At 40.7% G+C, this 25399-nt stretch overlaps 1 protein-coding gene across 3 annotated transcripts in view; it reads left to right on the plus strand.

Annotated features, from left to right (window-relative positions):
- Positions 1 to 2625: 2625 nt before the first annotated feature.
- The window catches only part of CD244 (CD244 molecule), a 37298-nt gene continuing 14524 nt past the window's right edge, over positions 2626 to 25399 (plus strand). The window contains exon 1 of one of the 3 annotated variants that reach the window (XM_025287513.3): positions 2626 to 2963. In XM_025287513.3, the coding sequence (XP_025143298.3) occupies positions 2903 to 2963 (61 nt within the window). In that variant the 5' untranslated portion in view covers positions 2626 to 2902. The remainder of the gene's footprint in view (positions 2964 to 25399) is intronic. The other 2 variants (XM_025287511.3, XM_006060304.4) reach the window with 2 other exon arrangements.

Here is a 25399-nt window from a genome sequence, read left to right on the forward strand (position 1 = left end):
TCTGAATGTAGAGTTACAAAGAATAGTAAGGAGACATAAGAAAGCCTTCTTAAGTCTCTCACTTACGTCTACTCAAAATTCTATTTCTTTATCTAAAGATTATCATCATGAATATTTTTTTCCCCAGGCATGTTTCCCTACATTTACAACCATTCAGAGCACATAAATATACACACATTCGTTTTGTCCACCTAAACAGAATTATATTATGCAGATGGTTTTGTGAATGTCTTAGAGCTCTTTTCATGAGTATGTAGACATTTATTTTACTCTTTCATTTTTTTTGTTTTTAATTGAAGGATAATTGCTTTACAGTATTGTGTTCGTTTCTGCCAAACATCAACATGAATCAGCCATAGGCATATATATGTCCCTTTCCCCTTGAACCTCCTTGCCACCTCCTTCCACACCCTACCTCTTTAGGTTGTTACAGAGTTTACTCTTTTAAAAGGCTTCTTAATATACTATAATATAGAATGAGTATACCATATTTATAAAATTGTTCCCTATGATTAACATATAGATTATTTCTGATTTTTTACTTAACAATGCTGTAAGGAAAAACCTTTGAGCATTTGTGAAAATCTTTCATGCATTAACGGCAGTATTTCTGTGGATAAACTCAAAGAGTGGGTATTGCTAGTTGAAAGGTCTGTTTTTTCTTTTTTGGCTGTGTTTGTTGCAGTGCACAAGCTCTTCATTGCTGTGCACAGATTTTCTCTAGTCTTGGTGAGCAGGGGCTAGTTGCACTGCATGGGCTTCTCATTGAGTTTGGATCTCTTCTTGTGGAACACAGGCTCTAGGGCTTCAGCATTTGTAGCATGCGGGCTCTAGAATATGGGCTCAATACTTGTGGTGCACTGGCTTAATTGCCCCATGGCATGTGAGATCTTAGAGACTGAATCTGTGTCCCCTGCATTAGCAGGCAGACTCCCAACTACTGAACCACCAGGGAAGTCCCAGAGCATATATATTTAACACGGTAATGATTTCTGTTAAATTGCCTTCTAGTAAATTACCAAAATTGAAGGTAGTCTTAGGGATCCCAAATTTACAATTAGTCTCAGAACTGGGACTATTCCATCTTTCATGGGAGAAAATTTATCCTTCCTACTGTATCTTGCCTTGAGCACCATCTCAAGGTCAGGGGCATGGCCAGATCAACTCTGAGGAAACTTCCCAGGGCTAAAGGGCTGCCTCTTGGGAGGGGAAAAAAGAAAGAAGAGATGATAACCGTTAGATCAATGGGAAAAATCTGTGTAGGGTCTGCATTAAAAAAATAAACAAAACTTTATTGTTCATATTTTTTAATATTAATACTCTCAGGTACAGTTTTTAATTTGATTCTTTTTTAAAAATACATTTGTTTGTATAATATGCATATACATATTAAAATAACTTGTTAACCTGCTTGTTTTTCTTTACTTCAATTAATGGAGATTATACATCTAATTTGATTCTGAAAACTACCTTGTGAGGGATGGGATCCAAGTGCTGTTGGCCCCACAGGCTCAGGAAATAATTTGGTCAGGATCGCGCAGGCTGTGAGTTGCTGAACTGGAGCTCAAGTCTACATGCGTGTGTGTGCCAAGTCGCTTCAGTCGTGTCCAACTCTGTGTGACCCTATGGACTGTAGCCTGCCAGGCTCCTCTGTCCATGGGATTCTCCAGGGAAGAATATTGACCTCCTCCAGGGGATCTTCCCTACCCATGAATCAAACTTGTGTCTCTTAGTTCTCCTGCATTGGCAGGCGGAATCTTACCACTAGTGACACCTGGGAATCCTACATTCTTGACTGCAAATCCAGTGTTCGACCCAGAAAATCATTGCTGCCTTTTTTTTTTGGCAGGCAAGTCTTGCATTCTGTCTCCCCTCAGCCCAACTTCAGACACAGTGACTGGAAATGGATCAACAGATGAAAAAGGAGAAGGGCTGAACTGAAGGGAACTGAAAGTATTTTCTGCTGAGGGGAAAGCAAAAGAAAAAGAAGGGCATAGAACTCTGGGTGCGGCCTCAAAGCTATTGAGTTCTGGGGAAAGTGGGATGCCTCTACCCCTCCATGGCGGTGTGAAGAGTCAAATGCCGTCTGGCCTTTCTGGAGGGTGGGATCAAAGTGTGTGTTGGGGGGCAGCAAAAATGGGTCTACATGCTGTCTGGGTGAGAGAAGCTGAGAAGAAAGAACTATTATGGGAAAGTAGAAAAAGAGTAAGGGAAGGAATTTAAAAGTACAGATCAGAAACTAGGCAAAAGAATATTATTATGGAAACATTTTAATTTGGATGTGTTTAAGGTTAAAACTTTGGTATCAACCTTCAGAAAATCCCCAGGCCTGTTAAATTTTTCTAGTGCCTTTACTTGTCTCCTTCAGCATTTCACCTATTTGTCTAGTGATCCACTTTTCAATCTACATCCTTCCCAAACCCTCTCTCCTTCACCTTCACAATGTCTGTTGGGATTGGACAGGCTTACATAATGGCTGTTTGGTCCCCATATAGTTTTCTCTATATTGCCAGTAGGGTGCAGAAAATTGAAAACTTTCTTGGGCATCTGTCCTTTAAACAAAGCAGCTGGGCTGAGGCAGAGCTCAGGACAAGATTTATAAGTTGGTTTTGTGAGTCACTGTATTCTGAGCATCCGCCCACTTGAGGCGAACTTCGCAAGTTTAGCTTGTGGGAACTATCAGACCAGGTCCAGGGACTGGGGCTTCCTCAACAACCCTGCTAGCGTTCAGCTGATGAGAACATCCTCAAGCTGAGGAAACTGTGGCTGAAGCCCAACAGAGTTCTGCTCCCTGTCACCCTTCTGCTGATGGGTGGCTGCTGAGTTTGTGCAAGGCAGAGTATCTGGTGGGAGAGGAGCTGGCTTGATCCCTCTGTCAGCATCTTACATCTGTTCTGTGGGCATGCTGGGGCAAGTGCTCGCCCTTACACTCCTCCTGCTCATCAAGGGACATCAGGGCCAAGGTAAGGAGGCCCAGCCTGGTAGGGGTGGGCTGGCATGGACCAGGCGCTGTGGCCTTCAGGGAAATCAGGATGTGAGCCTCTGGATTGTGCTGCTTACATGGTCACCTGGACCTGTGACTCGGAGCAGCTCCCTGCAGCTCTGGGCAGGCTGGGTCAGACAGCAAAGGCTGGCAGTGGGTTGGGAGGTCCTTGAGAAGTGTGCATCTGGCCATGCCATCAGCAATCCAGGCCACCTCGGCAAGGTGAGTCCTTCCCACCGGCTTCAGTTTTCCTTTCTGTCTAGGGGGGAGAAAGTGTCCTCCCTGCTGGCTGTAAGAATGAAATATCCTCTCGTTTGGTGCAGTTGCCAAAAGAGAGAAGAAGCAGCTATGAACTTGGGTTTCTCAAAGGAAGTCGGGTGGTTCTGGAGCTCAGAGACTGACAGATTATTCGCTGAGGCAGGAAAGTTGAGCCCTGGCAAGCAATAGGCGGTGTGGAGTTGGGGGAGGGGGATAGGAGGCTTGAGATGAAGGCCCGAACAGAGGCTTTACTTGCAAGGGCTGGTCCCTCCATCAACTTTGTCAGCAGCCCAGAGGCCAAGGGAGCCTGAGAATTATTAGGGAAATGTTGGCTGGGGGCTTCCCTAGTGGCTCAGTTGGTAAAGAATCTGCCCACAGTGAGGGAGACTGGGGTTTGATTTCTGGGTTGGGAAGATCCTCAAGAGAAGAGAATGGCTACCTACTCCAGTATTCTTACCTGCAGAGTTTTATGCACAGAGGAGCCTGGCAGGCAGAAGTCCATGGGATCACCAAGAGTTGAACATGACTGAGTGACCTACACTTTCACTTTGGCTGGGGGCAGGGGGCGGGGAAGGGAAAAGAAGGAGACATACTAGTAAGTTCTATAGCAAACTGAAAACTCTCAGCTGGGCCCTGAGCCAACAAATGAGGAGGCAGGGAATCTCAGTGAGGGGTGCTCCCCCTTTCTCTCCAACCTTGTCTAGGATGCTCTGAAACTTGGAGCCTGCATTTTAAATCAGTAACTCTTTGCGGGGCATGGTGAATGGAGGTGGAATGAGAGGAAGACACGCTTGGTTGCAAAGGGAGGAAACTGAGGTACAGGGAAGTGTTTGTTTAGGGCTTGTTACAAGCTGTCCCTGGGTACCCAGTTCAATCACTGAGCCCCTGGCACTCAGATATCCTTCAAGAAGATACATTCTAGGCCCCGGCATTTGTATGAGTACAGGTGGAGTAGGGCAGGGTGTGATGAGGAACAGGGAGCAGACAGAGAAGTCTGGAGCCTGGGGCACATGTGTGTGGGCTAGGGGGATCCAAAGATACAGGATCCCAGGTAAGAAAGCTAGATTAGAAACTTGAAAGCCAAGGTAGGGCCCACAGGGTTTGATGCCTGGCTTTGGGGGTGCAGGAACAGAAGGTCGAGGATGACTCTGAGATCATGAGCCTATGTGTTGCTCCCTCCATCCTTGTGGCACTGTCTCTGGGCATGGCCATGCCAAATCCATTGCAGGGGGAAGCCAGGTAGAGATTCTTTGAGCACTGGAAGGGATGGACTTCGGCCTTATGGAACTTTTCTCTCATCTTGCTATACACTGTGTCTGTGGGGCTGGCCTTGTGTAAGTTGACTGAAACTGCTATAGTTATTTGTTTCAATTTTTAAACTTCTTAGTTTAAAATAATTTTGACATTTCAGGGAAGTTGCAAGAATAGTACAAAGAATTCTTGTATTTCCTTCATCTAGATTCACCAGCTGTTAACATTTTATCACATTTGCTTTATTTCTCTTTCTCTCCAAATATATGCATGTGTGAATAGCTGTATAATAATAATTATTTTTGCGGAATATTCAAGGGTAAATTGCAGACATCACCCCTTTTTACTCTTAACTATTTTAGCACACATCTTCGAAAAACAAGAATGTCCCCATATCATGATATCAGCACAGTTATAAAATTTAGTAAATTTAACATCAATGCAATCAAATATATAATACATATTTAAATATTACCAAATGTTCCCCCAGTGCTGTGTGCATGCTTGCTAAGTCACTTAAGTTGTGTCCTACTCTGTGTGACATAGACCACTGGGCTCTTCTGTCCATGAGATTCTCCAGGCAAGAATACTGGAGTGGGTTGCCATGCCCTCCTTCAGGGGATCTTCCCAACCTAGGGATCGAACCCACATCTCCTAGTCTCCTGTATTGGCAGGCGGGTTCTTTACTATTAGAACCACCTGGGAAGCCCCAGGTGTGCTATATAACATCTTTTTTCCCATCCAGAATCCAACCAGGATCATGTATTGCATTCAGTTATTATGTCTGTTTTTTAAATTATTTATTTATTTGGCTGTATTGGGTCTTACTTGTGGTGCAAAGGATCTTCTTCACTTCATGCGGATCTTTCATTGCAGCGCATGAACTAAACTTTCTACTAGCAATTGTGTCTCTCAGGGCTCAGCACCTGAGACATGCAGGCTTAGTTGCTCCAAGGTATGTGGTATCTTAGCTCCTCAACCAAGGATCACACCTGCGTCACCTGCATTGCAAGGCAGATTCTTAACCACTGGACCAGGGAAGTTCCAGTTGCTGTGTCTTTTTGGTCATCTTTACAGTCATTCCCTAAACTTTCTGCATATTTTATAACATCAACATTTTTGGAGTACAAGTCAGTTGTTTTCTAGAGAGTTCTACAATCTGAGTTTGTCTGATGTTTGGTCATAAGATTCAGGTCATGCCTTTTTGGCAGGAATACCACAAAAGTGATAGCATGTCTTTTTCAGTGCATCCAATCTGGAGACACAATGAGAGTGAAACCTTTTTTTCTAAAACTTAGTTTACTGAAGAATTCAGTATGCATCACATATGTGTAAGAAGTTCCTATTATGCTTTGCAAAAGTCTTCCAAAGCTCTCTCACTTCTCAGAGAGTAAAAGCCATACATTTCACAATGGTGCGTGGGATCCAGCCTCCCTGACCATTGCCTCTTCTTCTCTGCCCCTCTCACTGCATTTCAGTCTTGCTGACCTGATGGCCCCCACACTTGTTTCACTGGGGCTTTGCACAGTTTTCTATGTGGAATGCTGCTTCCTCCTCATTTTCTGTGAGGTTTGATTCCTTATTCTGCTCAGGCACTACCTCTGCAATGATATCTTTTCCACTAAAAACAGCCCCTCCATCTTGCAACTCCTTGTCTCCCTCTTGGCTTATTTTTCTCTGTATGCTTGTCTCCATTTTACATACTACATGTTTATTTTTGTTGTATTTTCTGTCTCCCAGTTTCCACTTCACCTTATTAGAGTGTAAGATCCATGAAGGCAGGGCTTTTGTTTTGTTCAGTCCTGTATCTCCAGCATCTTGAGCCATATCTGGCACAAGTATATCCTCAATAAATATTTATTGAATGAGTGAATGCTTTAAATAATCCATAGAATAAAGTGAGTTTGTTGGCCTACCAGAGTTTCATTGGGAAAACTGTTTTAAATTTTATTTTATTTATTTATTTTTAAAATTTAATTAATTTTTCTTTAACTTTAAAATATGGTATTACTTGGTAAATTTTATTTATTTATTTTTATTTATTTATTTATTTTTTCTTAATTAAAACCAAATAGTTTATTTAGTATCCAAACTTTCATTATTCTCTCATAGTTTAAAAAATGTGTTATTTTATGATATTTTTTCTTTCTTTTTTTTAATTTTAAAGCATGTATCATCTCTGTGGCCTTGAGGAAGTTAACCAACCTCTTGTTTCTCAATTTTTCATTCAAAACATGAAATTAACACTGGTGCCTGCTTCCGAGGAGATGTGTGAGGATTAGATGAGAGACAGTATATAAAGTGCTTAGAGAAATGTTGAGTTATTACAAGAACTCCAAACTGCAAGTTCATGTTATTCAGCTCTTTGGAAGCAGGGCATGTATTTCACTTAGTTTCGTAGTCAGAGTGAAGAAGAGAGAGATTATTTGGTAATCCTTTGTTGAACTCTCATTAATGGAATAGAAAGTGAGTTAGAGCATGTTGAGATAAGATGATAAAGTTTTAAGTGTGACCCTTTTCTCAGGGTTTCTCGTTGTCATAACCAAGATCTTAGGGAGACTTCAACATTTTTTCTTTTACTATTGGTATATGAAAATATTTTTGACATAAAGATCTTTGAATTAGATGGATAGATTGATATTGCACAGTCTTAAAAGAACTTTTATGTTTTCTTAAAATAAGACAGTATCAAAGTTTTCAGAATGCATTAACTCTTTCTGTCATGAGTGGTTTTTCTGGAGTATATTATACAATTAACAGCATCTTAGAGCAGAACTTTTTTTCAAATTTGAAGTCAATTCTATCCAAGTCAGCTGCTACTGTCTTATACATGGCTTCTCAGGTTGCACCATCTTTGGTGTCATTTCAATAATCTTCAGAGCATCTTCATGAGTAGATTTAATCTCAATAGATAGTCAGTGGGGATTTTCTGTTGACTCAGGGGTTTTCTGGTGCTCTGTGACAATCTAGAGGGGTGGAATGGGGTAGGAGGTGGGAGGGAGGTTCCAAAGGGAGAGGACATATGCATACCTGTGGCTGATTCACATTAATGTATGGTAGAAACCAACACAATGTTGTAAATCAATTATTCTTCAATGAAAAAAAATAATTTTTTTAAAAATGAAAAAAAGCGCAAGTATTTAGTAAAGCTTATTTTGAGTTTTCACTGAAAAAACACACAGATGAGCAGTGCACAGGCATTTGTTATTCAAAAAATGACTAACACATTTATTTCTCATAGAGTCCTGTGTATGTAATTTCATATGCAGGTATGCTCTGTAAATTTGTGTTTTTATTCTCATAAAGTTTATGACAATTTATCGATTTTATATGCCTTCTAGATGGCTACCATGTTAAATATTTTTGGAAAATGTTTTAGCAGTTTGTGTCACTTGCTTCTCTTTTTGCTTTTATTTTTTCAATTGGAGGATAGTTTCTTTACAATGTGTTAGTTTCTGTTGTACAACAGCTTGAATCAGTTATAAGTATACATATATAGATGTCAACATTTTTAACTTAAGGCAACATGTATTCAAGACATTGAAGCACGTGATTATGCTGTATTGTAAAATAGTCTGCTTTCACAATAGCATCTCCCTCTCTATTCCCATTCCTTCCCTGGATATGCTTTGAGCAGCTCTGCACCAGGTGCTGGGCTAGAAACTGAGGATTCAGATGTGAATAAGCACACAACTCGTTCGTTCACAGGGCCTACACCATTTACATCAATTAACATACGGTTACAGCTGTGGTTAGCGCACAACAAAGAGCCTAACACAGCAAGTGCTCAAAACATGTTAGTTGAGAAAATAAATGAATTATTTTCAGACATCTTAGAGGAAGATTGGGATGATTTTTTGGGTCAGTTGTGTTGGGGAGCAAGGAACTTCAAATCACTGCTCATAAGAGTGGACTTGAGCCCTAAAGTTCGCTTTGAACCCTAAATTCAGATTTTGGCTATGCATTCGGAGGAAACTCCAAAGGACACACCAGAGACTGTCAATGCCCAGGAGCTGCAAGGTTTGGGGTGAGATGTGCTGGACAAAAAAATAAATAAATAAGGGCAGGGACAGCATCTTACAGACAGCTCTGAAGGCTGCAGACTGTTCCTGAAGTTTGTGTTGAAACTTTCACTTCTCAGGTGGGAGTCACTGATTGCAAATGCTTTGGCTGGGATCCAGGTAAGTTCTAAGAAGACTGGATTCGTTTTTGTCCATCTTTTCCTCTTTGTACTTCCCCTTAAACAAAGCATGAACAATGAAGTTCCTGTGTATAGGCGAGAGATGAGGACTCAGGAAACTCAGGGCTGCAGCACTACCAGAGGGAACCAGTTGTGTAGAAATATCTCCAGAGGTAGCTGGACCATTGTCTTCATGAGATGTGTGCAGAGATGTGCACAAAACTATAAACATACATGGTAATGAGTTATTGTTAAGTGAATACACCCATGTATCTACCACATGCTCTCTCCCTTTGTTATCTCCTCTGTCTTCCACAAATATAACTACTCTTATGACTTCTAACATCATAGGTTAGTTTTGCCTGTATATAAATGGAATCATAATTATGTACTCTTGCATTTGGCTTCTTTTGCTCAACATCTGATGAGATTTATCTCTGTTTTCACTTGCAGCTGGTTGTTTTTATGGCTGTATTCTACTGTATGACTGTACAATACTTTATGCATGTATTCTACTATTGATGAACCTTTGGGTTGTTCCCAAAGTTTTTTCCCTATTATAATCACACTGCTATGAGCCATTTTTCTTTCTTCTTCCTTTGGCTGTGCTGTGTGGAACTCAGGATCTTAGTTCTTGACCAGGGATCAAACTTGTACCTTCTGCAGTGGAAGTACAAAATCTAAACCATTGGACAGCCAGGGAAGTCCCCTATGAGGCTTTTTTGTGCATACCTGTTGGGTGTATCTCTGGGGGTAGAATCCCTGTATGTATATATACATTTAGCAGATGCTGCCAAACTGAACCAAGTGGCTGAACCAAGTAGTGTGTGAGAGTTGCAAGTAGCTTCAGGGTCACCAGCTTTGTGTTCTCAGACCTGCAAATGGGAAATGAAAGCGCAGGGCTGTGACGCCTGAAAGGTGAAAGTCAAAGACAGGGGAACCACATATCTGTGGCTTCCCTAGTATTCTGCACGATATTCCTACAAAGAGTCATTTCTGGGAACTGAATTTAATTAATTATTTAATCAACTGAACATTTCATTAGACCCTTCCTATGTTCCAAGAACTATGTAAGATTTTGTAGAGGAAACAAAGATGAAACATTAAGAATCTTTCAGACAGAGGAAAATAGGCCTGTATAATATCAACTCTAAGGGAGGACAGAAAATGCTACGTGTCACTGACAGGCAGATTAATCTCAAGCACAAAGGGTGCAAAGAAGATGGAAATTCCTTCTAGGTAGGGACACTGGGGAAGTGGCCTTGAAGGATAAGCAAGACTTCAGGATGAGACTTCTCTGGTGGTCCTGTGGTTAAGAGTTTGCCTTGCAATGCAAGAGACACAAGTTCAATTCCTGGTCCGGGAAGATCCCACATGACACAGAGCAACCAAGGTCCTGTGCCACAACTACTGAAGCCCGAGCACCTAGAGCCCATGATCTGCAATAGGAGAAGCCACTGCAATGAGAAGCCTGGATACCACAACTAGAGAGTGGCCCACAATCAACACAGCTAGAGAAAGCCTGAGCATAGGAACAAAGACCCAGCACAGCCCCAAATAAATAAATAAATAAGAAGAAGAAGAAGAGTTCAGGAGAGAGGAGTAAGGTAGAAGGACAAGATAAGCAGAGGAAGAGCCAAAATAGAAGAAGGGAAAACACAGATTTGAATAAGGAAACGTGAGAAGCAAACACACATTTATCTTGGAGAAATACAGTATTACAAATTGGATGATTCAGTTAACTGATACAAAGAGTGGGACCTAAGCTAGGTAAATTTGACATGGGGTGGGGTGGGGGGATGGGGGTGGGTTGGGGAGGAGAAGTTGCTTTATCTTAGAGGAGCAGTCAGTAGGAAGCTCCCAAGGGTGGGGTTAGGCTGAGAAGAAGAGAGGTGATAAAGTGGGCTGTGGAACTGGAGGATATTGTATGTACTTTATAATTTTGCCTTGACTAGAGCCAGACCTGCCCCAGCACTTTGGGGAACTCACTGAGCTTTTTCCACTCAGTCCACATCAGGAACCCTTTCTGTTGCCTCACCCCAAGCCTGGTGTCATAACCCAGAACTGAGAAAACCTCAACATCCTTTGCTGGCTAGGGAAGTTAGACTTTTCTGAAAGTTCTATGCTCTCTCTCCTGCCCCCTCTCCCTGGGCTCAGGCCACACCCTTCCTCCCACCTCCCCTTCCTCCCACCTCCCCTTCCTCAGATCAGCACGTCCACATCAGAGGAAGCTGGGCTGACGTGGACACTGCATGGTTCTGCAGGCAGCAGCTCTGTCCTCCCTTTGCAGAGTTGTTTTACCCCGTTCTTTCTTAACCACCGGAAAAGGGGCCTCTAAGTTGCTGAGTGCTAACAGCGGGGGCGGCAGCAACCCCGGGGGCCTCCTCTGGCCACCGGAACCTGCTGCGGCCTCTCCCCTGCCACTTGTCGCGGCCACCTCTACCTCTCACTAAGCATGTGAGAACTTCTGTTGTTACCTTTCCACACTGGCATTTATTGTCTCTCTCTTTGGCACGCATGGCCCTCAGGGACAGGGACCAGGTCTTTCTGCATCAGTTACACGCCCATTCACCTTTTTGCTGTATCACTCCCACGGCACCCTCACCCTATCTGCCTCCCTGTCCAGCCCTGCCTCACCCTGAAATATCTTCCTTTCCCCCACACTGGGCTGTTGAGGGCTGCAGAAGAATATTCAACAAGAAAGAGCAACTACAGACTGAGAGTCTTCAATTTCAGCTGGGTCCACAGGTGTCCTGGGAATCCTTGTTTCTGATCTACAGCTTTCCCCATTCTCCAAAGGGGTGATTCCAAACCTTCACTGTCTCTTCAAGATCCTATTCCATCATCACAGCCTCTGTTGGCCTACACTCTCCTTCTCCAAGGAAATGGAGATCCCGGTTAGGGATTTTGCCAACCCCATCAACAATCCCTTAATGTCAGCTGACCTCACCTTATCTCCCTTAAGCAACCACACTCGCCTCTGCTCCGTGTTAGGGAGCTCTCCTCCTGTCCTTGGTCAGTCCTTGTGCTCTGGACATCATGGCTTCTTCTGGGAGGCCATCCAGGACATGCCCAGTCCATGATATCTCTGATCTTTCTTCAGCTGCTCCTTTTCTGTTGGTTCTCTGCTCTTAGTTCATTATCCTGCCATTTAAAAATCTATGTTGGAATACCACCCAGCTTTCCTCTGCTGTGTTTTTCTTTCCCAAGTGTCTCTTTTACTACTTATACAGAACACTTTCCTTCTGGTACCTCTGGTCACTGAATGTGTATGCGATTTTTTCCCCACACCAATGAATCTTCTGTGACACCAGCTGGGTGTCCTACAATTTGGCTCAGTTCTGACACTATCTGCCCAGAGACAGAGTTAGAGCTCACAGGTTAAGGGCTCTGTTCCCATAAGATTGCCTCCCCCTGATATTTGAGACACCAGTCTCAAGCCCACATTGTAGATCGGAGGTTCCAGTGACCTCGTCCTCTGGTTCAATTAATTTGCTAGAGCAGTTCATAGAACTCAAGGAAACACATTTCCAAGTTTATTAAATAATGTGAAAAAAGGTACAGATTAACAGCCAGATGAAGAGATACACAGGGAAAGGTCTGAAAGGGAGCTTCTGTTTCCTTGGAGTTGGGGTTCACCAAGCTGGAAGCTCCACTAAACTCATTCTATTGGGATTTTGTGAGGGCTTCTTCACTTAGATGTGATCAGTTATTAACTATTAGCTCCTATTAACTCTATTTTCATTCTCTGTCCCTCCTCTGAAAGATGGGGAATGTGGCTGAAAATTTCAAGTTTTTAATCATGGCTTGGCCTTTTTTTTTTTTGCCCAGCCCCTGCCACCTGAGTCCACCTTGAGTCACCTTTTAAAATTTTTTTAAAAATATTATTTAATTTACTTTTTGGCTGCACTGGGTCTTCATTGCTACCTGCAGGCTTTTCTCTAGTTGTGGAGAGTGGAGGCTGCTCTCTAGTTGCAGTGCGAGGCTTCTCATTGCAGTGCCTTCTCTTGTTGCAGAGCATGGGCTCTAGAGTCTGTGGGCCTCGGGAGTTGCTGTGCATGGTCTTAGTTGTCCTGCAGAATGTGAGATCTTACCCGAGTAGGGATTGATCTGTGTCCCCTGCATTGGCAGGTGGATTCTTAACCACTGGACCACCAGGGAAGTCCCCAGAGTCATTTTAATAAAATAAAGGATGGTCCTGGTGCTCTTCTTACTAAGGAATTTACAAAGGTTTTAGGAGCCCTGTGTCAGGGATGGGGATCAAAGACTAAATACTAAAGCAAAAGATGCCTTTATCACTGGGAAATTACAAGGATCAGAAACTCTGTGCCAGGAACGGGGGGTGGAGAGAGACTTTTACGTATATAAAAATGACATATATATGTGTACATAAATATACATAATGTACATATGTGTATATTTCCATTACCTCACAAAAACCAAACCAACAAAGCAAAATAACACCTGATGTTCTTCCTCTGGTAGTTTCTTTCCTAGCCCCTTTTTATTTGGAGACAGACCCTTTGTAAGTGTACAAACTGATACAATTCATATGAAAGTAAAAGAAAATAGAACAGTGTAATTTAAAAATGACCACAAAGGCAGCATAGCATCAGAAGTGTAGATCACACATTTGATTCCTTAGGTATTTAGTAGTCTGGTCTATAGCTTAATCACTCCTTGTGTACTTTCTATTCAATTTTGTCACAGTGAAGGAGAACTAGAATGAAGGCTCTATTTCCTTAATTTATTTTATTTTTTGACTTGCATACACTGTCAAATACATTTATTTTAAATTCATTTTATTTTTTCATTTTTGGCTGCACTGGGTCTTCTTTGCTGCTTGTGGGCTTTCTCTAGCTGTGCAGGGTGGGGGCTATTCTCTAGTTTCGGTATGTGGGCTTCCCACTGTGGTGGCTTCTCTTGTTGCAGAGCACAGGCGTCAGTCGTTGCAGAACACCGGCTCAGTAGCTGTGACTTGCTGGTACTAGGGCGCATGGGCTTCAGGAGTTGTGGCACAGGGTCTCAGCTGTGGCTCACGGGCCCTAGAGCTTGCAAGCTTCAGTAGCTGTGGTGCATCAGCTTGGTTGCTCCTCATCATGCAGGATCTTCCAGGATCTGGGATCAGACCTGTGTCCCCTGCATTGGCAGGTGAACTCTTATCCCACTGTGCAACCAGGGAAGTCCTGAAGACTCTATGTTCTGATCTGGTGGTGGTTATACAGGAATTTATAATTATTCATTATATTATGTTTATATCTTAGGCACACTTTAATGTTTGTGCTACCTCTCAATTTTAAAAAAGGTAAAAGTAAAATAAAACCATCACAACCCTCTAAAATTAAACTCATGTTCTATCATTCCACTCTCCAAACCTGTTGGAGAGAGCTTTTGACCCATCCTTAGCAGACCTGTAAGTCAGAGACATGGGTGTCCACACATACGCGGCTGCTCTGTCTCTGATGTCCTATTCCATACACCTTTCGCTATCTCCCTGGCCGGTATGGGTGCCCCAAGCAACAGCTAGGTCACCTCCTCTGGGAAGCCATTCTTAATGCCCCAGGGAAAAATAATGCACGCTTTCCTTATTCTTGTGTCACACCTTGGGCATACCCTCATAGCACAGCTCACATCAAGTTTTTGGCTCTTTTCCTCTAGACTGTATGCATAGATAGTAAAACAGAGACTGTAACTTTTCTTTTATGTCTTTGCCCAGTGCCCTTAACAATCCTATTCTCTAAAATAGGAGTGATATTGCAAATATCTACTTGCAGATATAATATGAGCAACAGTAATCGTAACAGCTCTGAGCAACCTGGAGAGCTTTCTTCGGTGTATTGGCTGAACTTCTTCCCTGCCTTTGGGCCAGTAAGGTACCTCCGTGCATAGTAACTGTGGCTCTTCACAGCTTCCATATTATCCTTACATGCTTCTGTTTTGATCCTGTTCTCTTCTTACTATTTGGCTTTCATCCCTTATTTAAAATCATGCCCTGCCCTATAAATTTTGGTTTTGTATTAAGGACTTCTGGCACCCATGCTTGAGAGCCCTTAAACTTGTTTTCTCTTTTTTGGCTGCATTGGGTCTCAGTTGAGGTATGTGAGATCCTTCCTTGTGGCTCTTGGGCTTCTGTACTTGTGGCCCATGGGCTTAGTTGCCCCATGGCGTGTGCTATCTTAGTTCCCTGACCAGGGATCAAACCCACATTCCCTGCACTGAATGGCGAACTCTTAACCACTGGACCACCAGGAAAGTCCCAAACTTGGCTTTTATTATTGCTCTTGGAGTTACCACCATGGAATACTCAGGAGCCATCTGCAGCCTGAGTTCTTTACTGCCTTGCGTGTGTGCTCAGTTGCTACAGTCATGTCTGACTCTTTGTGACTCTCTGGGCTGGAGCCTGCCAGTTTCCTCTGTCCATGGGACTCTCCAGACAAGAATACTGGAGTGGGTTGCCATGCCCTCCTCCAGGGGATCTTCCCCACCCAGGGATCAAACCTGTGTCTCTTCTGTCTCCTGCGTTGGCAGATGGATTCTTTACCACTACACTAGTGCCAGCTGGGAAGCCCTTTACTGCCTTAGGTGGGGTGGAAATTTGGATACCCATTGCTTAGCCCAGTGCCTGGCCAATGAAACATGTCTCCATTGATGTGGTTCCCTCCCCACTGGGTCCTACCCCTTACCCTTCATTTTCCTGATACTGCTACTGTCAGTTAAGCAGTCTTGGGAGTTCCATATCTTCCTTTGTGTGTGTGTCCCTGTGTACTCAGTCATGTCTGATTCTTCGCAACCTCATGGACTGTGGCCTGCCAGGCTCCTCTGTCCATGGGATTTTTTTAGGCAAGAATACTGGAGTGGGTTGCCATTTCCTCCTCCAGAAGATCTTCCTGACCCAGGGATTGAACTCACATCTCCTGCATTGGCAGGAGGATTCTTTACCACTGAGCCACCCGGGAAGCCCTTCCTTTAGCCCTTGCTTGTGATGTACTGGGGGCATTTCCATCTTTCCCTGTACCATTCTATTCACAATTCTCCCCAACTCTACTTGCCTGGGCTAATCTCTTGGATGTAATTTTTTTAAAAAATTGTCTCCTGTTTCCATAGTCTCTGAAGGTGATGTCCTGTTTCTGGAAAATTAAGACTTATGATATATATGTATTTCCATCTCTCTTAATTCTATCTCTAATATTCTGCCTAAGGGCTGCACCTTCTGCTTGATTCCCTGTCCCCAGAGGGCCCTTGAAGCTGCGGTTCCGCCTACTTGGAATGCTTTTTCTATAGTTCTCCTCCTGACTGAATTCTTCACATGTTTCATTTCTTAGCTCAAATGTCATTTTCTCTGGCCATGAATATACCAATCACTCTGTTACATTATCTTTTAAAACTACTTTCATGGCACTTATGCTTCTCTGAAAGGATCTTGTTTCATTTTTCTCTTATTTATGGTGTGTAACTGAAGTGTAAGCTTCACAAGTGCAGGGATCTTGTCTTTCTTGCTCACTTTTCTAGTTCAATGCCTCTGAACAGTGGGTCTCAATTTTGCCCCCCAAGGGACAATTGGAAATGTCTAAAACATTGTTTTTTGTTGTTGTCATGACTGGGGCAGGGGTGCTGGCATCTAGTGGGCAGAGGCCAGGGATGGTATTACATATCCTTATGATTCACAGGCCATCTCCCCTGTCCCCTGCAACAGGGAATTAACAGGCCCCAAAGATCAAGTGTTGAGATTAACATATCTTCCCTAGGACAATGTCTGACACATAGAGAATATTCAATAAATACTTGTTGAGTACAGGAGTGAATAGTCTTCTCATTGTCTCAAAGGAGCTCACTGATTCTTATAGATGTACCATGGGTTTAGGAAATCTTCATCAACCTGTAAATTTACCTAGCCTACTTTCTAGTCGGTTTTACCTTTGAAAGTTTCCGATCCACTGATTTCTGGTTGTCATTTGAGTTAAGTATCAGGAAGACTTTTCTAATAATTAGCTTGCTAGTAATTCCACTCTTGCTCTGGTAATGTTTCCACAAGTGGCAATATCCCACTTTGCTCTTATCAAAATACATATTACTTAGTTAAATGATCAAATCAGCTCTCTAAAGGGTAGTAATTACTCCTTTTTCATATTTTATCAAAATATAAGATATAGTAATATACAAAAAGTTTACATAAACAGCTTGAACTTAAAATTTATATTACAACGTTATATTATTTTCTGCTGTGCAGCAAGGTGAATCAGCCATAAGCATATATTTATCCCCCCCTTTTAAAAATTTCCTTCCCATTTGGTCACCACAGAGCACTGAGTAGCGTTCGCTGTGCTATACAGTAGGCTCCCATTAGTTATCTGTTTTATACATAACATCAGCAGTGTCTGTATGTCAACCCTAATCTCCCAATTCATTCCTCTTTCCCTTTCCCTGCTTAGTGTCCATACATTTGTTCTCTATGTCTGTGTCTCTTTCTGCTTTGCAAACAGTTTCCTCTGTGTAATTTTTCTAGATTTCACATATATGTGGAATGTGTTAGTATGTTTGTTAGTATATGATATTTGTTTTTTTCTTTCTGACTCACTTCACTCTGTATGACAGTCTCTAGGTCCATCCACATCTGTGCCATCTGTCCAAATGGCACAATTTCATGCCTTTGTATGGCTGAGTAATACGGCATTGTATATATATGCCTCATCCTCTTTATCCATTCCTCTATTGATGGACATTTAGTTTGCTTCCATATCCTGACTATTGGAAATAGTGCTTCAATAAACATTGGGTGCATGTATCTTTTGGAATTATGGTTTACTCAGGTATATGCACAGGAGTGGGATCGCTGGGTCACGTGGCAGCTCTATTAAGAACCTCCATACCATTCTTCATAGTGGCTATGCCAAATCACATTCCCACCAACAGTGTAAGAGGATTCCCTCTTCTCCACATCCTCTCCAGCATTTATTGTTTGTAGATATTTTGATGATGGCCATTCTGATCAGTGTGAGGTGGTAACTCATTATAGTTTTGATTTGTGTTTCTCTAATAATTAATGATGTTGAGCATCTTTTCATGTGTTTATTGTCCATCTGTATGTTTTCTTTGGAGAAATGTCTATTTAAATCTTCCACCCATTATTGATTGTTGATGGATTTTTTTTAATATTAAACAATGTTTTTATGTTTTGGAGATTAATCCCTTGCTTCATTTGCAAATATTTTCTCCCATCCTGAGGATTTTCATTTGTCTTATTTATGGTTTCTTTTGTTGTGCAAAAGCTTTTAAGTTTGGTTGGGTCTTATTTGTTTATTTTTATTTTATATATTCATTACTTTAGGTGGTGGGTGAAAAAAGATCTTGCTGTGATTTATGTCAGAGAGTGTTCTGCCTATATTATCCTCTGAGTTTTATAGTGTCTGGCCTTACATTTAGGTCTTTAATCCATTTTGAGTCTATTCTTATGTATGGTGTTAGGGAATATTCTAATTTCATTCTTGTAAATGTAGATGAACTTTCACATATATATGTACATGTAACCACCACCCATCTCAAGAAGTAAAACATTTCTTTATTAATAACCATGTTGATAAGATCCATCCACATTTTTGCTTGTAGTTTATTCTTTTTCATTGATGTTTAATTTTCCATTATATGAATATAGCATGATTTATTTACTCAGCTAATGATGACTGGTATTTGGGATTTTCCCCCTTCTTGAATTATTATGAATAAAGCCATTATGAGCTTTCTTGTATACATTTTCTTGAGTATTCACAAGAAATACTCTTGTGGGCCATAGGGCATATGTAACTTTAGTTTTCAAGCTGGTTTTAGAAAAGGCAGAGGAACCAGAGATCAAATTGCCAACATCTGCTGGATCATGGAAAAAGCAAGAGAGTTCCAGAAAAACATCTATTTCTGCTTTATTGACTATGCCAAAGCCTTTGACTGTGTGGATCACAATAAACTGTGGGAAATTCTGAAAGAGATGGGAATACCAGGCCACCTGACCTGCCTCTTGAGAAATTTGTATGCAGGTCAGGAAACAACAGTTAGAACTGGTCATGGAACAACAGACTGGTTCCAAATAGGAAAAGGAGTTCATCAAGGCTATATATTGTCACCCTGTTTATTTAACTTCTATGCAGAGTACATCATGAGAAACTCTGAACTGGAAGAAACACAAGCTGGAATCAAGACTGCCAGGAGAAATATCAATAACCTCAGATATGCAGATGACACCAGCCTTACGGCAGAAAGTGAAGTGGAACTCAAAAGCCTCTTGATGAAAGTGAAAGTGGAGAGTGAAAACGTTGGCTTAAAGCTCAACATTCAGAAAACTAAGATCATGGCATCCGGTCCCATCACTTCATGGGAAATAGATGGAGTAACAGTGGAAACAGTGTCAGACTTTATTTTTCTGGGCTCCAAAATCACTGCGGATGGTGACTGCAGCCATGAAATTAAAAGACGCTTACTCCTTGGAAGGAAAGTTATGACCAACCTAGATAGCATATTCAAAAGCAGAGACATTACTTTGCCAACAAAGGTTCGTCTAGTCAAGGCTATGGTTTTTCCTGTGGTCATGTATGGATGTGAGAGTTGGACTGTGAAGAAGGCTGAGCACCGAAGAATTGATGCTTTTGAACTGTGGTGTTGGAGAAGACTCTTGAGAGTCCCTTGGACTGCAAGGAGATCCAACCAGTCCATTCTGAAGGAGATCAGCCCTGGGATTTCTTTGGAAGGAATGATGCTAAAGCTGAAACTCCAGTACTTTGGCCACCTCATGCAAAGAGTTGACTCATTGGAAAAGACTCTGATGCTGGGAGGGATTGGGGGCAAGAGGAGAAGGGGACGACAGAGGATGAGATGGCTGGATGGCATCACTGACTCGATGGACGTGAGTCTGAGTGAACTCCGGGAGTTGGTGTTGGACAGGGAGGCCTGGTGTGCTGCGATTCATGGGGTCACAAAGAGTCGGACATGACTGAGTAACTGATCTGATCTGATCTGATCTGATCTGAACTTTAGTTTTAAAAGATATTGTCAGTTTTCCAAAGTGATTGTGCCAATTTGGACTCTCCCTAGCAATGAATGAGAGCCTCAATTGCATCTCATCCCTGCTAACACTTGGAATTTTCAGTCTTTTAGCCATTTTGGTGCAGATATAGTATTCTCATTATTTTCTGATAACCAACAATGTTGGGGACCTTTTTGCTGCTTGTTTGCCAATTGGGTATCAGGTTTTTATCAAGTGCCTGCCTGCTGGTCTTCTGCCATTTTTTGTTGGGTTGTCAGTTATAAACAGGCATACCTTGTTTTATTGAACTTCATGTTATTGTAGGTTTATATCAACCCTGTGTCATAGAAGTCTGTTAGCTCTATTTTCCCAACAGCAGCATTTGCTCACTTTGTGTCTCCTTGTCACATTTGGGTTATTCCCTCAATATTTCATATGTTTTCATTATTATTATATTTGTAATGATGATCTGTGATCAGTGATCTTTGATGTCATTATTGCAATTGTTTTGGGTTGCCACAAACTGCACTCATAAGAGATGGTGAACACAATCAATTGTTAAAACGACAGCAAAGGATTCAGAATATTACATAAATTTAGTTGATAAAGAAGCAGCAGGGTTTGAATGGATTGACTTCAATTTTGGAAGAAGTTCTACTGTGGTTAAAATGCTATCAAACAGCCTTGCCTGCTACAGAGAAATCATTTGTTAAAGGAAGAGTCAATCCAAGTGGCAGAGCCTGACTCCCATTCTCTAACCCACTAACCTGCATCTGAGTGGAGACTACTCTGATGTGCATGGTGGTGTGAGGGTGTGTTCTAACTTCATTGATTTGCATTCAACTGTCAAATTTCCCAGTACCACTTACAGAAGAAGCTGTCTTTTTCCCATTCTATATTCTTGCCTTCTTTGTTAAAGATTAATTGACTGAAGATATGTAGGTTTATTTCTGGGCTTTCTAGTCTGTTCCATTGATCCATATGTCTGTTTTTGTGCCAGTACCACACAGTTCTGATTACTGTAGCTTTGTAGTGTTTATCTGAAGCGTGGGAAGGTTATGCTTCTTGCTTTGTTCTTTTTCTTGAGTATTGCTTTGGCTATTCTGGGTCTTTTATGATTCCATAAAATAATTTTAAGATTATTTGTTCTAGTTTGGTGAAAAGTGTCATGAGTAATTTAGTAGAGATTGTATTAAATCTGTAGATTGCTTTGGGTAATATGGGCAGTTTAACAATAATTAATATTTTTAATTAATTAATCCAAGGGTATGAGATATCTTTCCATTTCTTTGAATCACCTTTAATTTCCTTTATTAATGTTTTATAGTTCTCAGCATATAAGTCTTTTACCTCTTTGGTCAGGTTTATTCCTAAGAATTTTGTGTGTGTGTGTGTGGGGGGGGGGTGATTTTAAAAGGTATTGTTTTTTCTTTTTTACATTCCCTTTCTGATATTTCATTATTAGTATAAAGAAATGTAACTGATTTCTCTGTATTAATCTTACATTCTGTTACCTTACTGAATTCAGATGTTAGTTCTAATTGTTTTTGTGTGGAGTCTTTAGGGTTTTCTATATATAGTATTTTGTCATCTGCTAACAATTTTACATCTTTCTTTCCAATTTGGATACCTTTTATTTGTTTTTCTTGTTGGATTGCTGTGTCTAGGACTTCCAATACTATATTGAATAGAAGTGGGGAAAATCGGAATTCTTTCTTATTCCAAATTTTAGCGGAAAGACTTTCAGCTTTTCACCATTGAGTATTTTGTTGACTATGGCTTTGTCATAAATGACTTTTATTATGTTGAGATATGTTCCCTCTATAACCAGTTTGGTAAGAGTTTTTTTTTTTTTTTAATATCATGAGTGGATGTTGAATTTTGTCAAGTGCATTTCCTGTGTCTATTGAGATAATCATGTTTTATCTTTCCTTGTATGAATGTGGTGTATCACACTGATTGATTTATGTATGTTGAACCATCCTCATGACGCTGGAATGAAAGCAACTTGGTCATAGTGTATGATCCCTTTTTATGTAATGTTGGATTCAGTTTGCTAATATTTTATTAAGGATTTTTGCATCTATATTCATTAAAGATATTGGCCTGTAATTTTCTTTTGTTGTGTCTTTGTCTGGTTTTGGTATCACGATTATGGTGGCTTTGTAGAATAAATTTGGGACTGTTTCCTCCTCTTAAATTTTTTGGAATAGTTTGAGAAGGATAGGTAGAAGTTCTTTTTGGTATGTTTGGTAGAATTCCTTAGTAAAGCTGTCCAGTCTTGGATTTTGTTTGTGGGGAGTTTTGTTAAATTACAGATTCTATTTCACTTGTAGTGATCAGTGTGTTTAAATGGTCTGTTTCTTCTTGACTCAGTTTTAGCTGGCTATATGTTTCTAGAAACTTGTTAATTTCTTCCAGGTTGTCCAACTTGCTTGCATATAACTATTCACTGTGTTCTCAGTTTAAAAAAAATTTTTTTTTGTGGTTTCAGTGGTTAAAATATCTTCCCTTACATTTCTTATTTTGTTTATTTGGGTCCTCTCTCTTTTCTTCTTGGTGAGCCTGGCTAGAGGTTTGTTGATTTTGTTCACCTTTTCAAAAAATTAACTCTTGGACTTATTGATCTTTTCTTTTCTTTTTTTTAATTTAAATTTATTTATTTTAATTAGAGGCTAATTACTTTACAATATTGTATTGGTTTTGCCATACATCAACATGAATCCGCCACAGGTGTACATGTGTTCCCCATCCTGAACCCCCCTCCCACCTCTCTCCCCATAGCATCCCTCTGGGTCATCCCAGTGCACCAGCACCAAGCATCCTGTATCCTGCATCGAACCTGGACTGGTGACTCGTTTCTTATATGATATTATACATGTTTCAATGCCATTCTCCCAAATCATCCCCCTCCTCCCTCTCCCACAGAATCCAAAAGACTGTTCTATACATCTGTGTCTCTTTTGCTGTCTCCCATACAGGGTTATCGTTACCATCTTTCTAAATTCCATATATATGCGTTAGTATACTGTATTGGTGTTTTTCTTTCTGGCTTACTTCTCTCTGTATAATCAGCTCCAGTTTCATCCACCTCATTAGAACTGATTCAAATATATTCTTTTTAATGGCTGAGTAATACTCCATTGTGTATATGTACCACAGCTTTCTTATCCATTCATCTGCTGATGGACATCTAGGTTGCTTCCATGTCCTGGCTATTATAAACAGTGCTGCGATGAACATTGGGGTGCATGTGTCTCTTTCAGTTCTGGTTTCCTCGGTGTGTATGCCCAGCAGTGGGATTGCTGGGTCATATGGCAGTTCTATTTCCAGTTTTCTAAGGAATCTCCACACTGTTCTCCATAGTGGCTGTACTAGTTTGCATTCCCACCAACAGTGTAAGAGGGTTCCCTTTTCTCCACATCCTCTCCAGCATTTATTGCTTGTAGACTTATGGATCACAGCCATTCTTACTGGCGTGAAATGATACCTCATTGTGGTATAGATTTGCATTTCTCTGATAATGAGTGATGTTGAGCATCTTTTCATGTGTTTGTTAGCTATCTGGATGTCTTCTTTGGAGAAATGTCTGTTTAGTTCTTTGGCCCATTTTTTGATTGGGTCATTTATTTTTCTGGAATTGAGCTGCAGGAGTTGCTTGTATATTTTTGAGATTAGTTGTTTGTCAGTTGCTTCATTTGCTATCATTTTCTCCCATTCTGAAGGCTGTCTTTTCACCTTGCTTATAGTTTCTTTCGTTGTGCAGAAGCTTTTAATTTTAATTAGATTCCATTTGTCTATTTTTGCTTTTATTTCCAATATTCTGGGATGGGGGTCATAGAGGATCCTGCTGTGATTTATGTCAGACTGTTTTGCCTATGTTCTCCTCTAAGAGTTTTATAGTTTCTGATCTTATGTTTAGATCTTTAATCCCTTTTGAGTTTATTTTTGTGTATGGTGTTAGAAAGTGTTCTAGTTTCATTCTTTTACAAGTGGTTGACCAGTTTTCCCAGCACCACTTGTTAAAGAGATTGTCTTTTCTCCATTGTATATTCTTGCCTCCTTTGTCAAAGATAAGGTGTAAATAGGTGCGTGGGTTTATCTGTGGGCTTTCTATTTTGTTCCATTGATCTATATTTCTGTCTTTGTGCCAGTACCATACTGTCTTGATGACTGTGGCTTTGTAGTAGAGTCTGAAGTCATGCAGGTTGATGCCTCTAGTTCCATTCTTCTTTCTCAAGATTGCTTTGGCTATTCGAGGTTTTTTGTATTTCCATACAAATTGTGAAATTATTTGTTCTAGCTCTGTGAAAAATACCATTGGTAGCTTGATAGGGATTGCATTGAATCTATAGATTGCTTTGGGTAGTATACTCATTTTCACTATATTTATTCTTCTAATCCATGAACATGGTATATTTCTCCATCTATTTGTGTCCTCTTTGATTTCTTTCCAGAGAAGGCAATAGCACCCCACTCCAGTACTCTTGCCTGGAAAATCCCATGGATGAAGGAGCCTGGTAGGCTGCAGTCCATGGAATCGCTGAGGGTCGGACATGACTGAGCGACTTCACTTTCACTTTTCATTTTCATCATTGGAGAAGGAAATGGCAACCCACTCCAGTGTTCTTGCCTGGAGAATCCCAGGTATGGGGGAGCCTGGTGGGCTGCCGTCTATGGGGTCGCACAGAGTCGGACACTACTGAAGTGACTTAGCAGTTAGCAGTTGATTTCTTTCACCAGTGTTTTATAGTTTTCTATATATAGGTCTTTAGTTTCTTTAGGTATTTTATTCTTTTCATTGCAATGGTGAATGGAATTGTTTCCTTAATTTCTCTTTCTATTTTCTCATTATTAGTGTATAGGAATGCAAGGGATTTCTGGGTGTTGATTTTATATCCTGCAACTTTACTATATTCATTGATTAGCTCTAGTAATTTTCTGGTGGAGTCTTTAGGGTTTTCTATGTAGAGGATCATGTCATCTGCAAACAGTGAGAGTTTTACTTCTTCTTTTCCAATGTGGATTCCTTTTATTTCTTTTTCTGCTCTGATTGCTGTGGCCAAAACTTCCAAAACTATGTTGAATAGTAGTGGTGAGAGTGGGCACCCTTGTCTTGTTCCTGACTTTAGGGGAAATGCTTTCCATTTTTCACCATTGAGGATAATGTTTGCTGAGGGTTTGTTATATATAGCTATTGATCTTTTCTATTGTTTTTTGACCTCTATTTTCTCTCTGATCTTCATTATTTTCTTCCATATGCTGACTTTGGGTTTTGTTTGTTCTTCTTTTTCTAATTCTTTTAGGCTATAGGTAGCTTTTTTGAGATTTTTCTTATTTTTTTGAGGTGGGCCTATATTGCTATGAACTTCCCTCTTAGAACTGCTTTTGCTGCATCTCATAAGGTTATGTTTTTTAACTCATAAGGTTATGATATCATTATCTTTGATAACTCAAAAGGTTATCTCATGAGGTTATAATCTTTGTTATAAAACATAGTCTAAGACTATGTTTTCATTTTAATTTATCTACAGGCTTTTTCTGATTTCTTTTTTGATTTCATTGTTGACCCATTGGCTTTTTAGGAGCATGTTGTTTAGTCTCCATATGTTTGTTCTTTTCTCATTTTTCTTTCTGTGAAAAAAGAAACAGTTTTCATACTGTTACAGTTTCAAGCGGTTTCATACTGTTGTAATCATAAAAGTTCTCAATTGAGTTA

This window comes from Bubalus bubalis, chromosome 6, assembly GCF_019923935.1.
Source record: "Bubalus bubalis isolate 160015118507 breed Murrah chromosome 6, NDDB_SH_1, whole genome shotgun sequence".
Classification (NCBI taxonomy): Eukaryota; Metazoa; Chordata; class Mammalia; order Artiodactyla; family Bovidae; genus Bubalus; species Bubalus bubalis.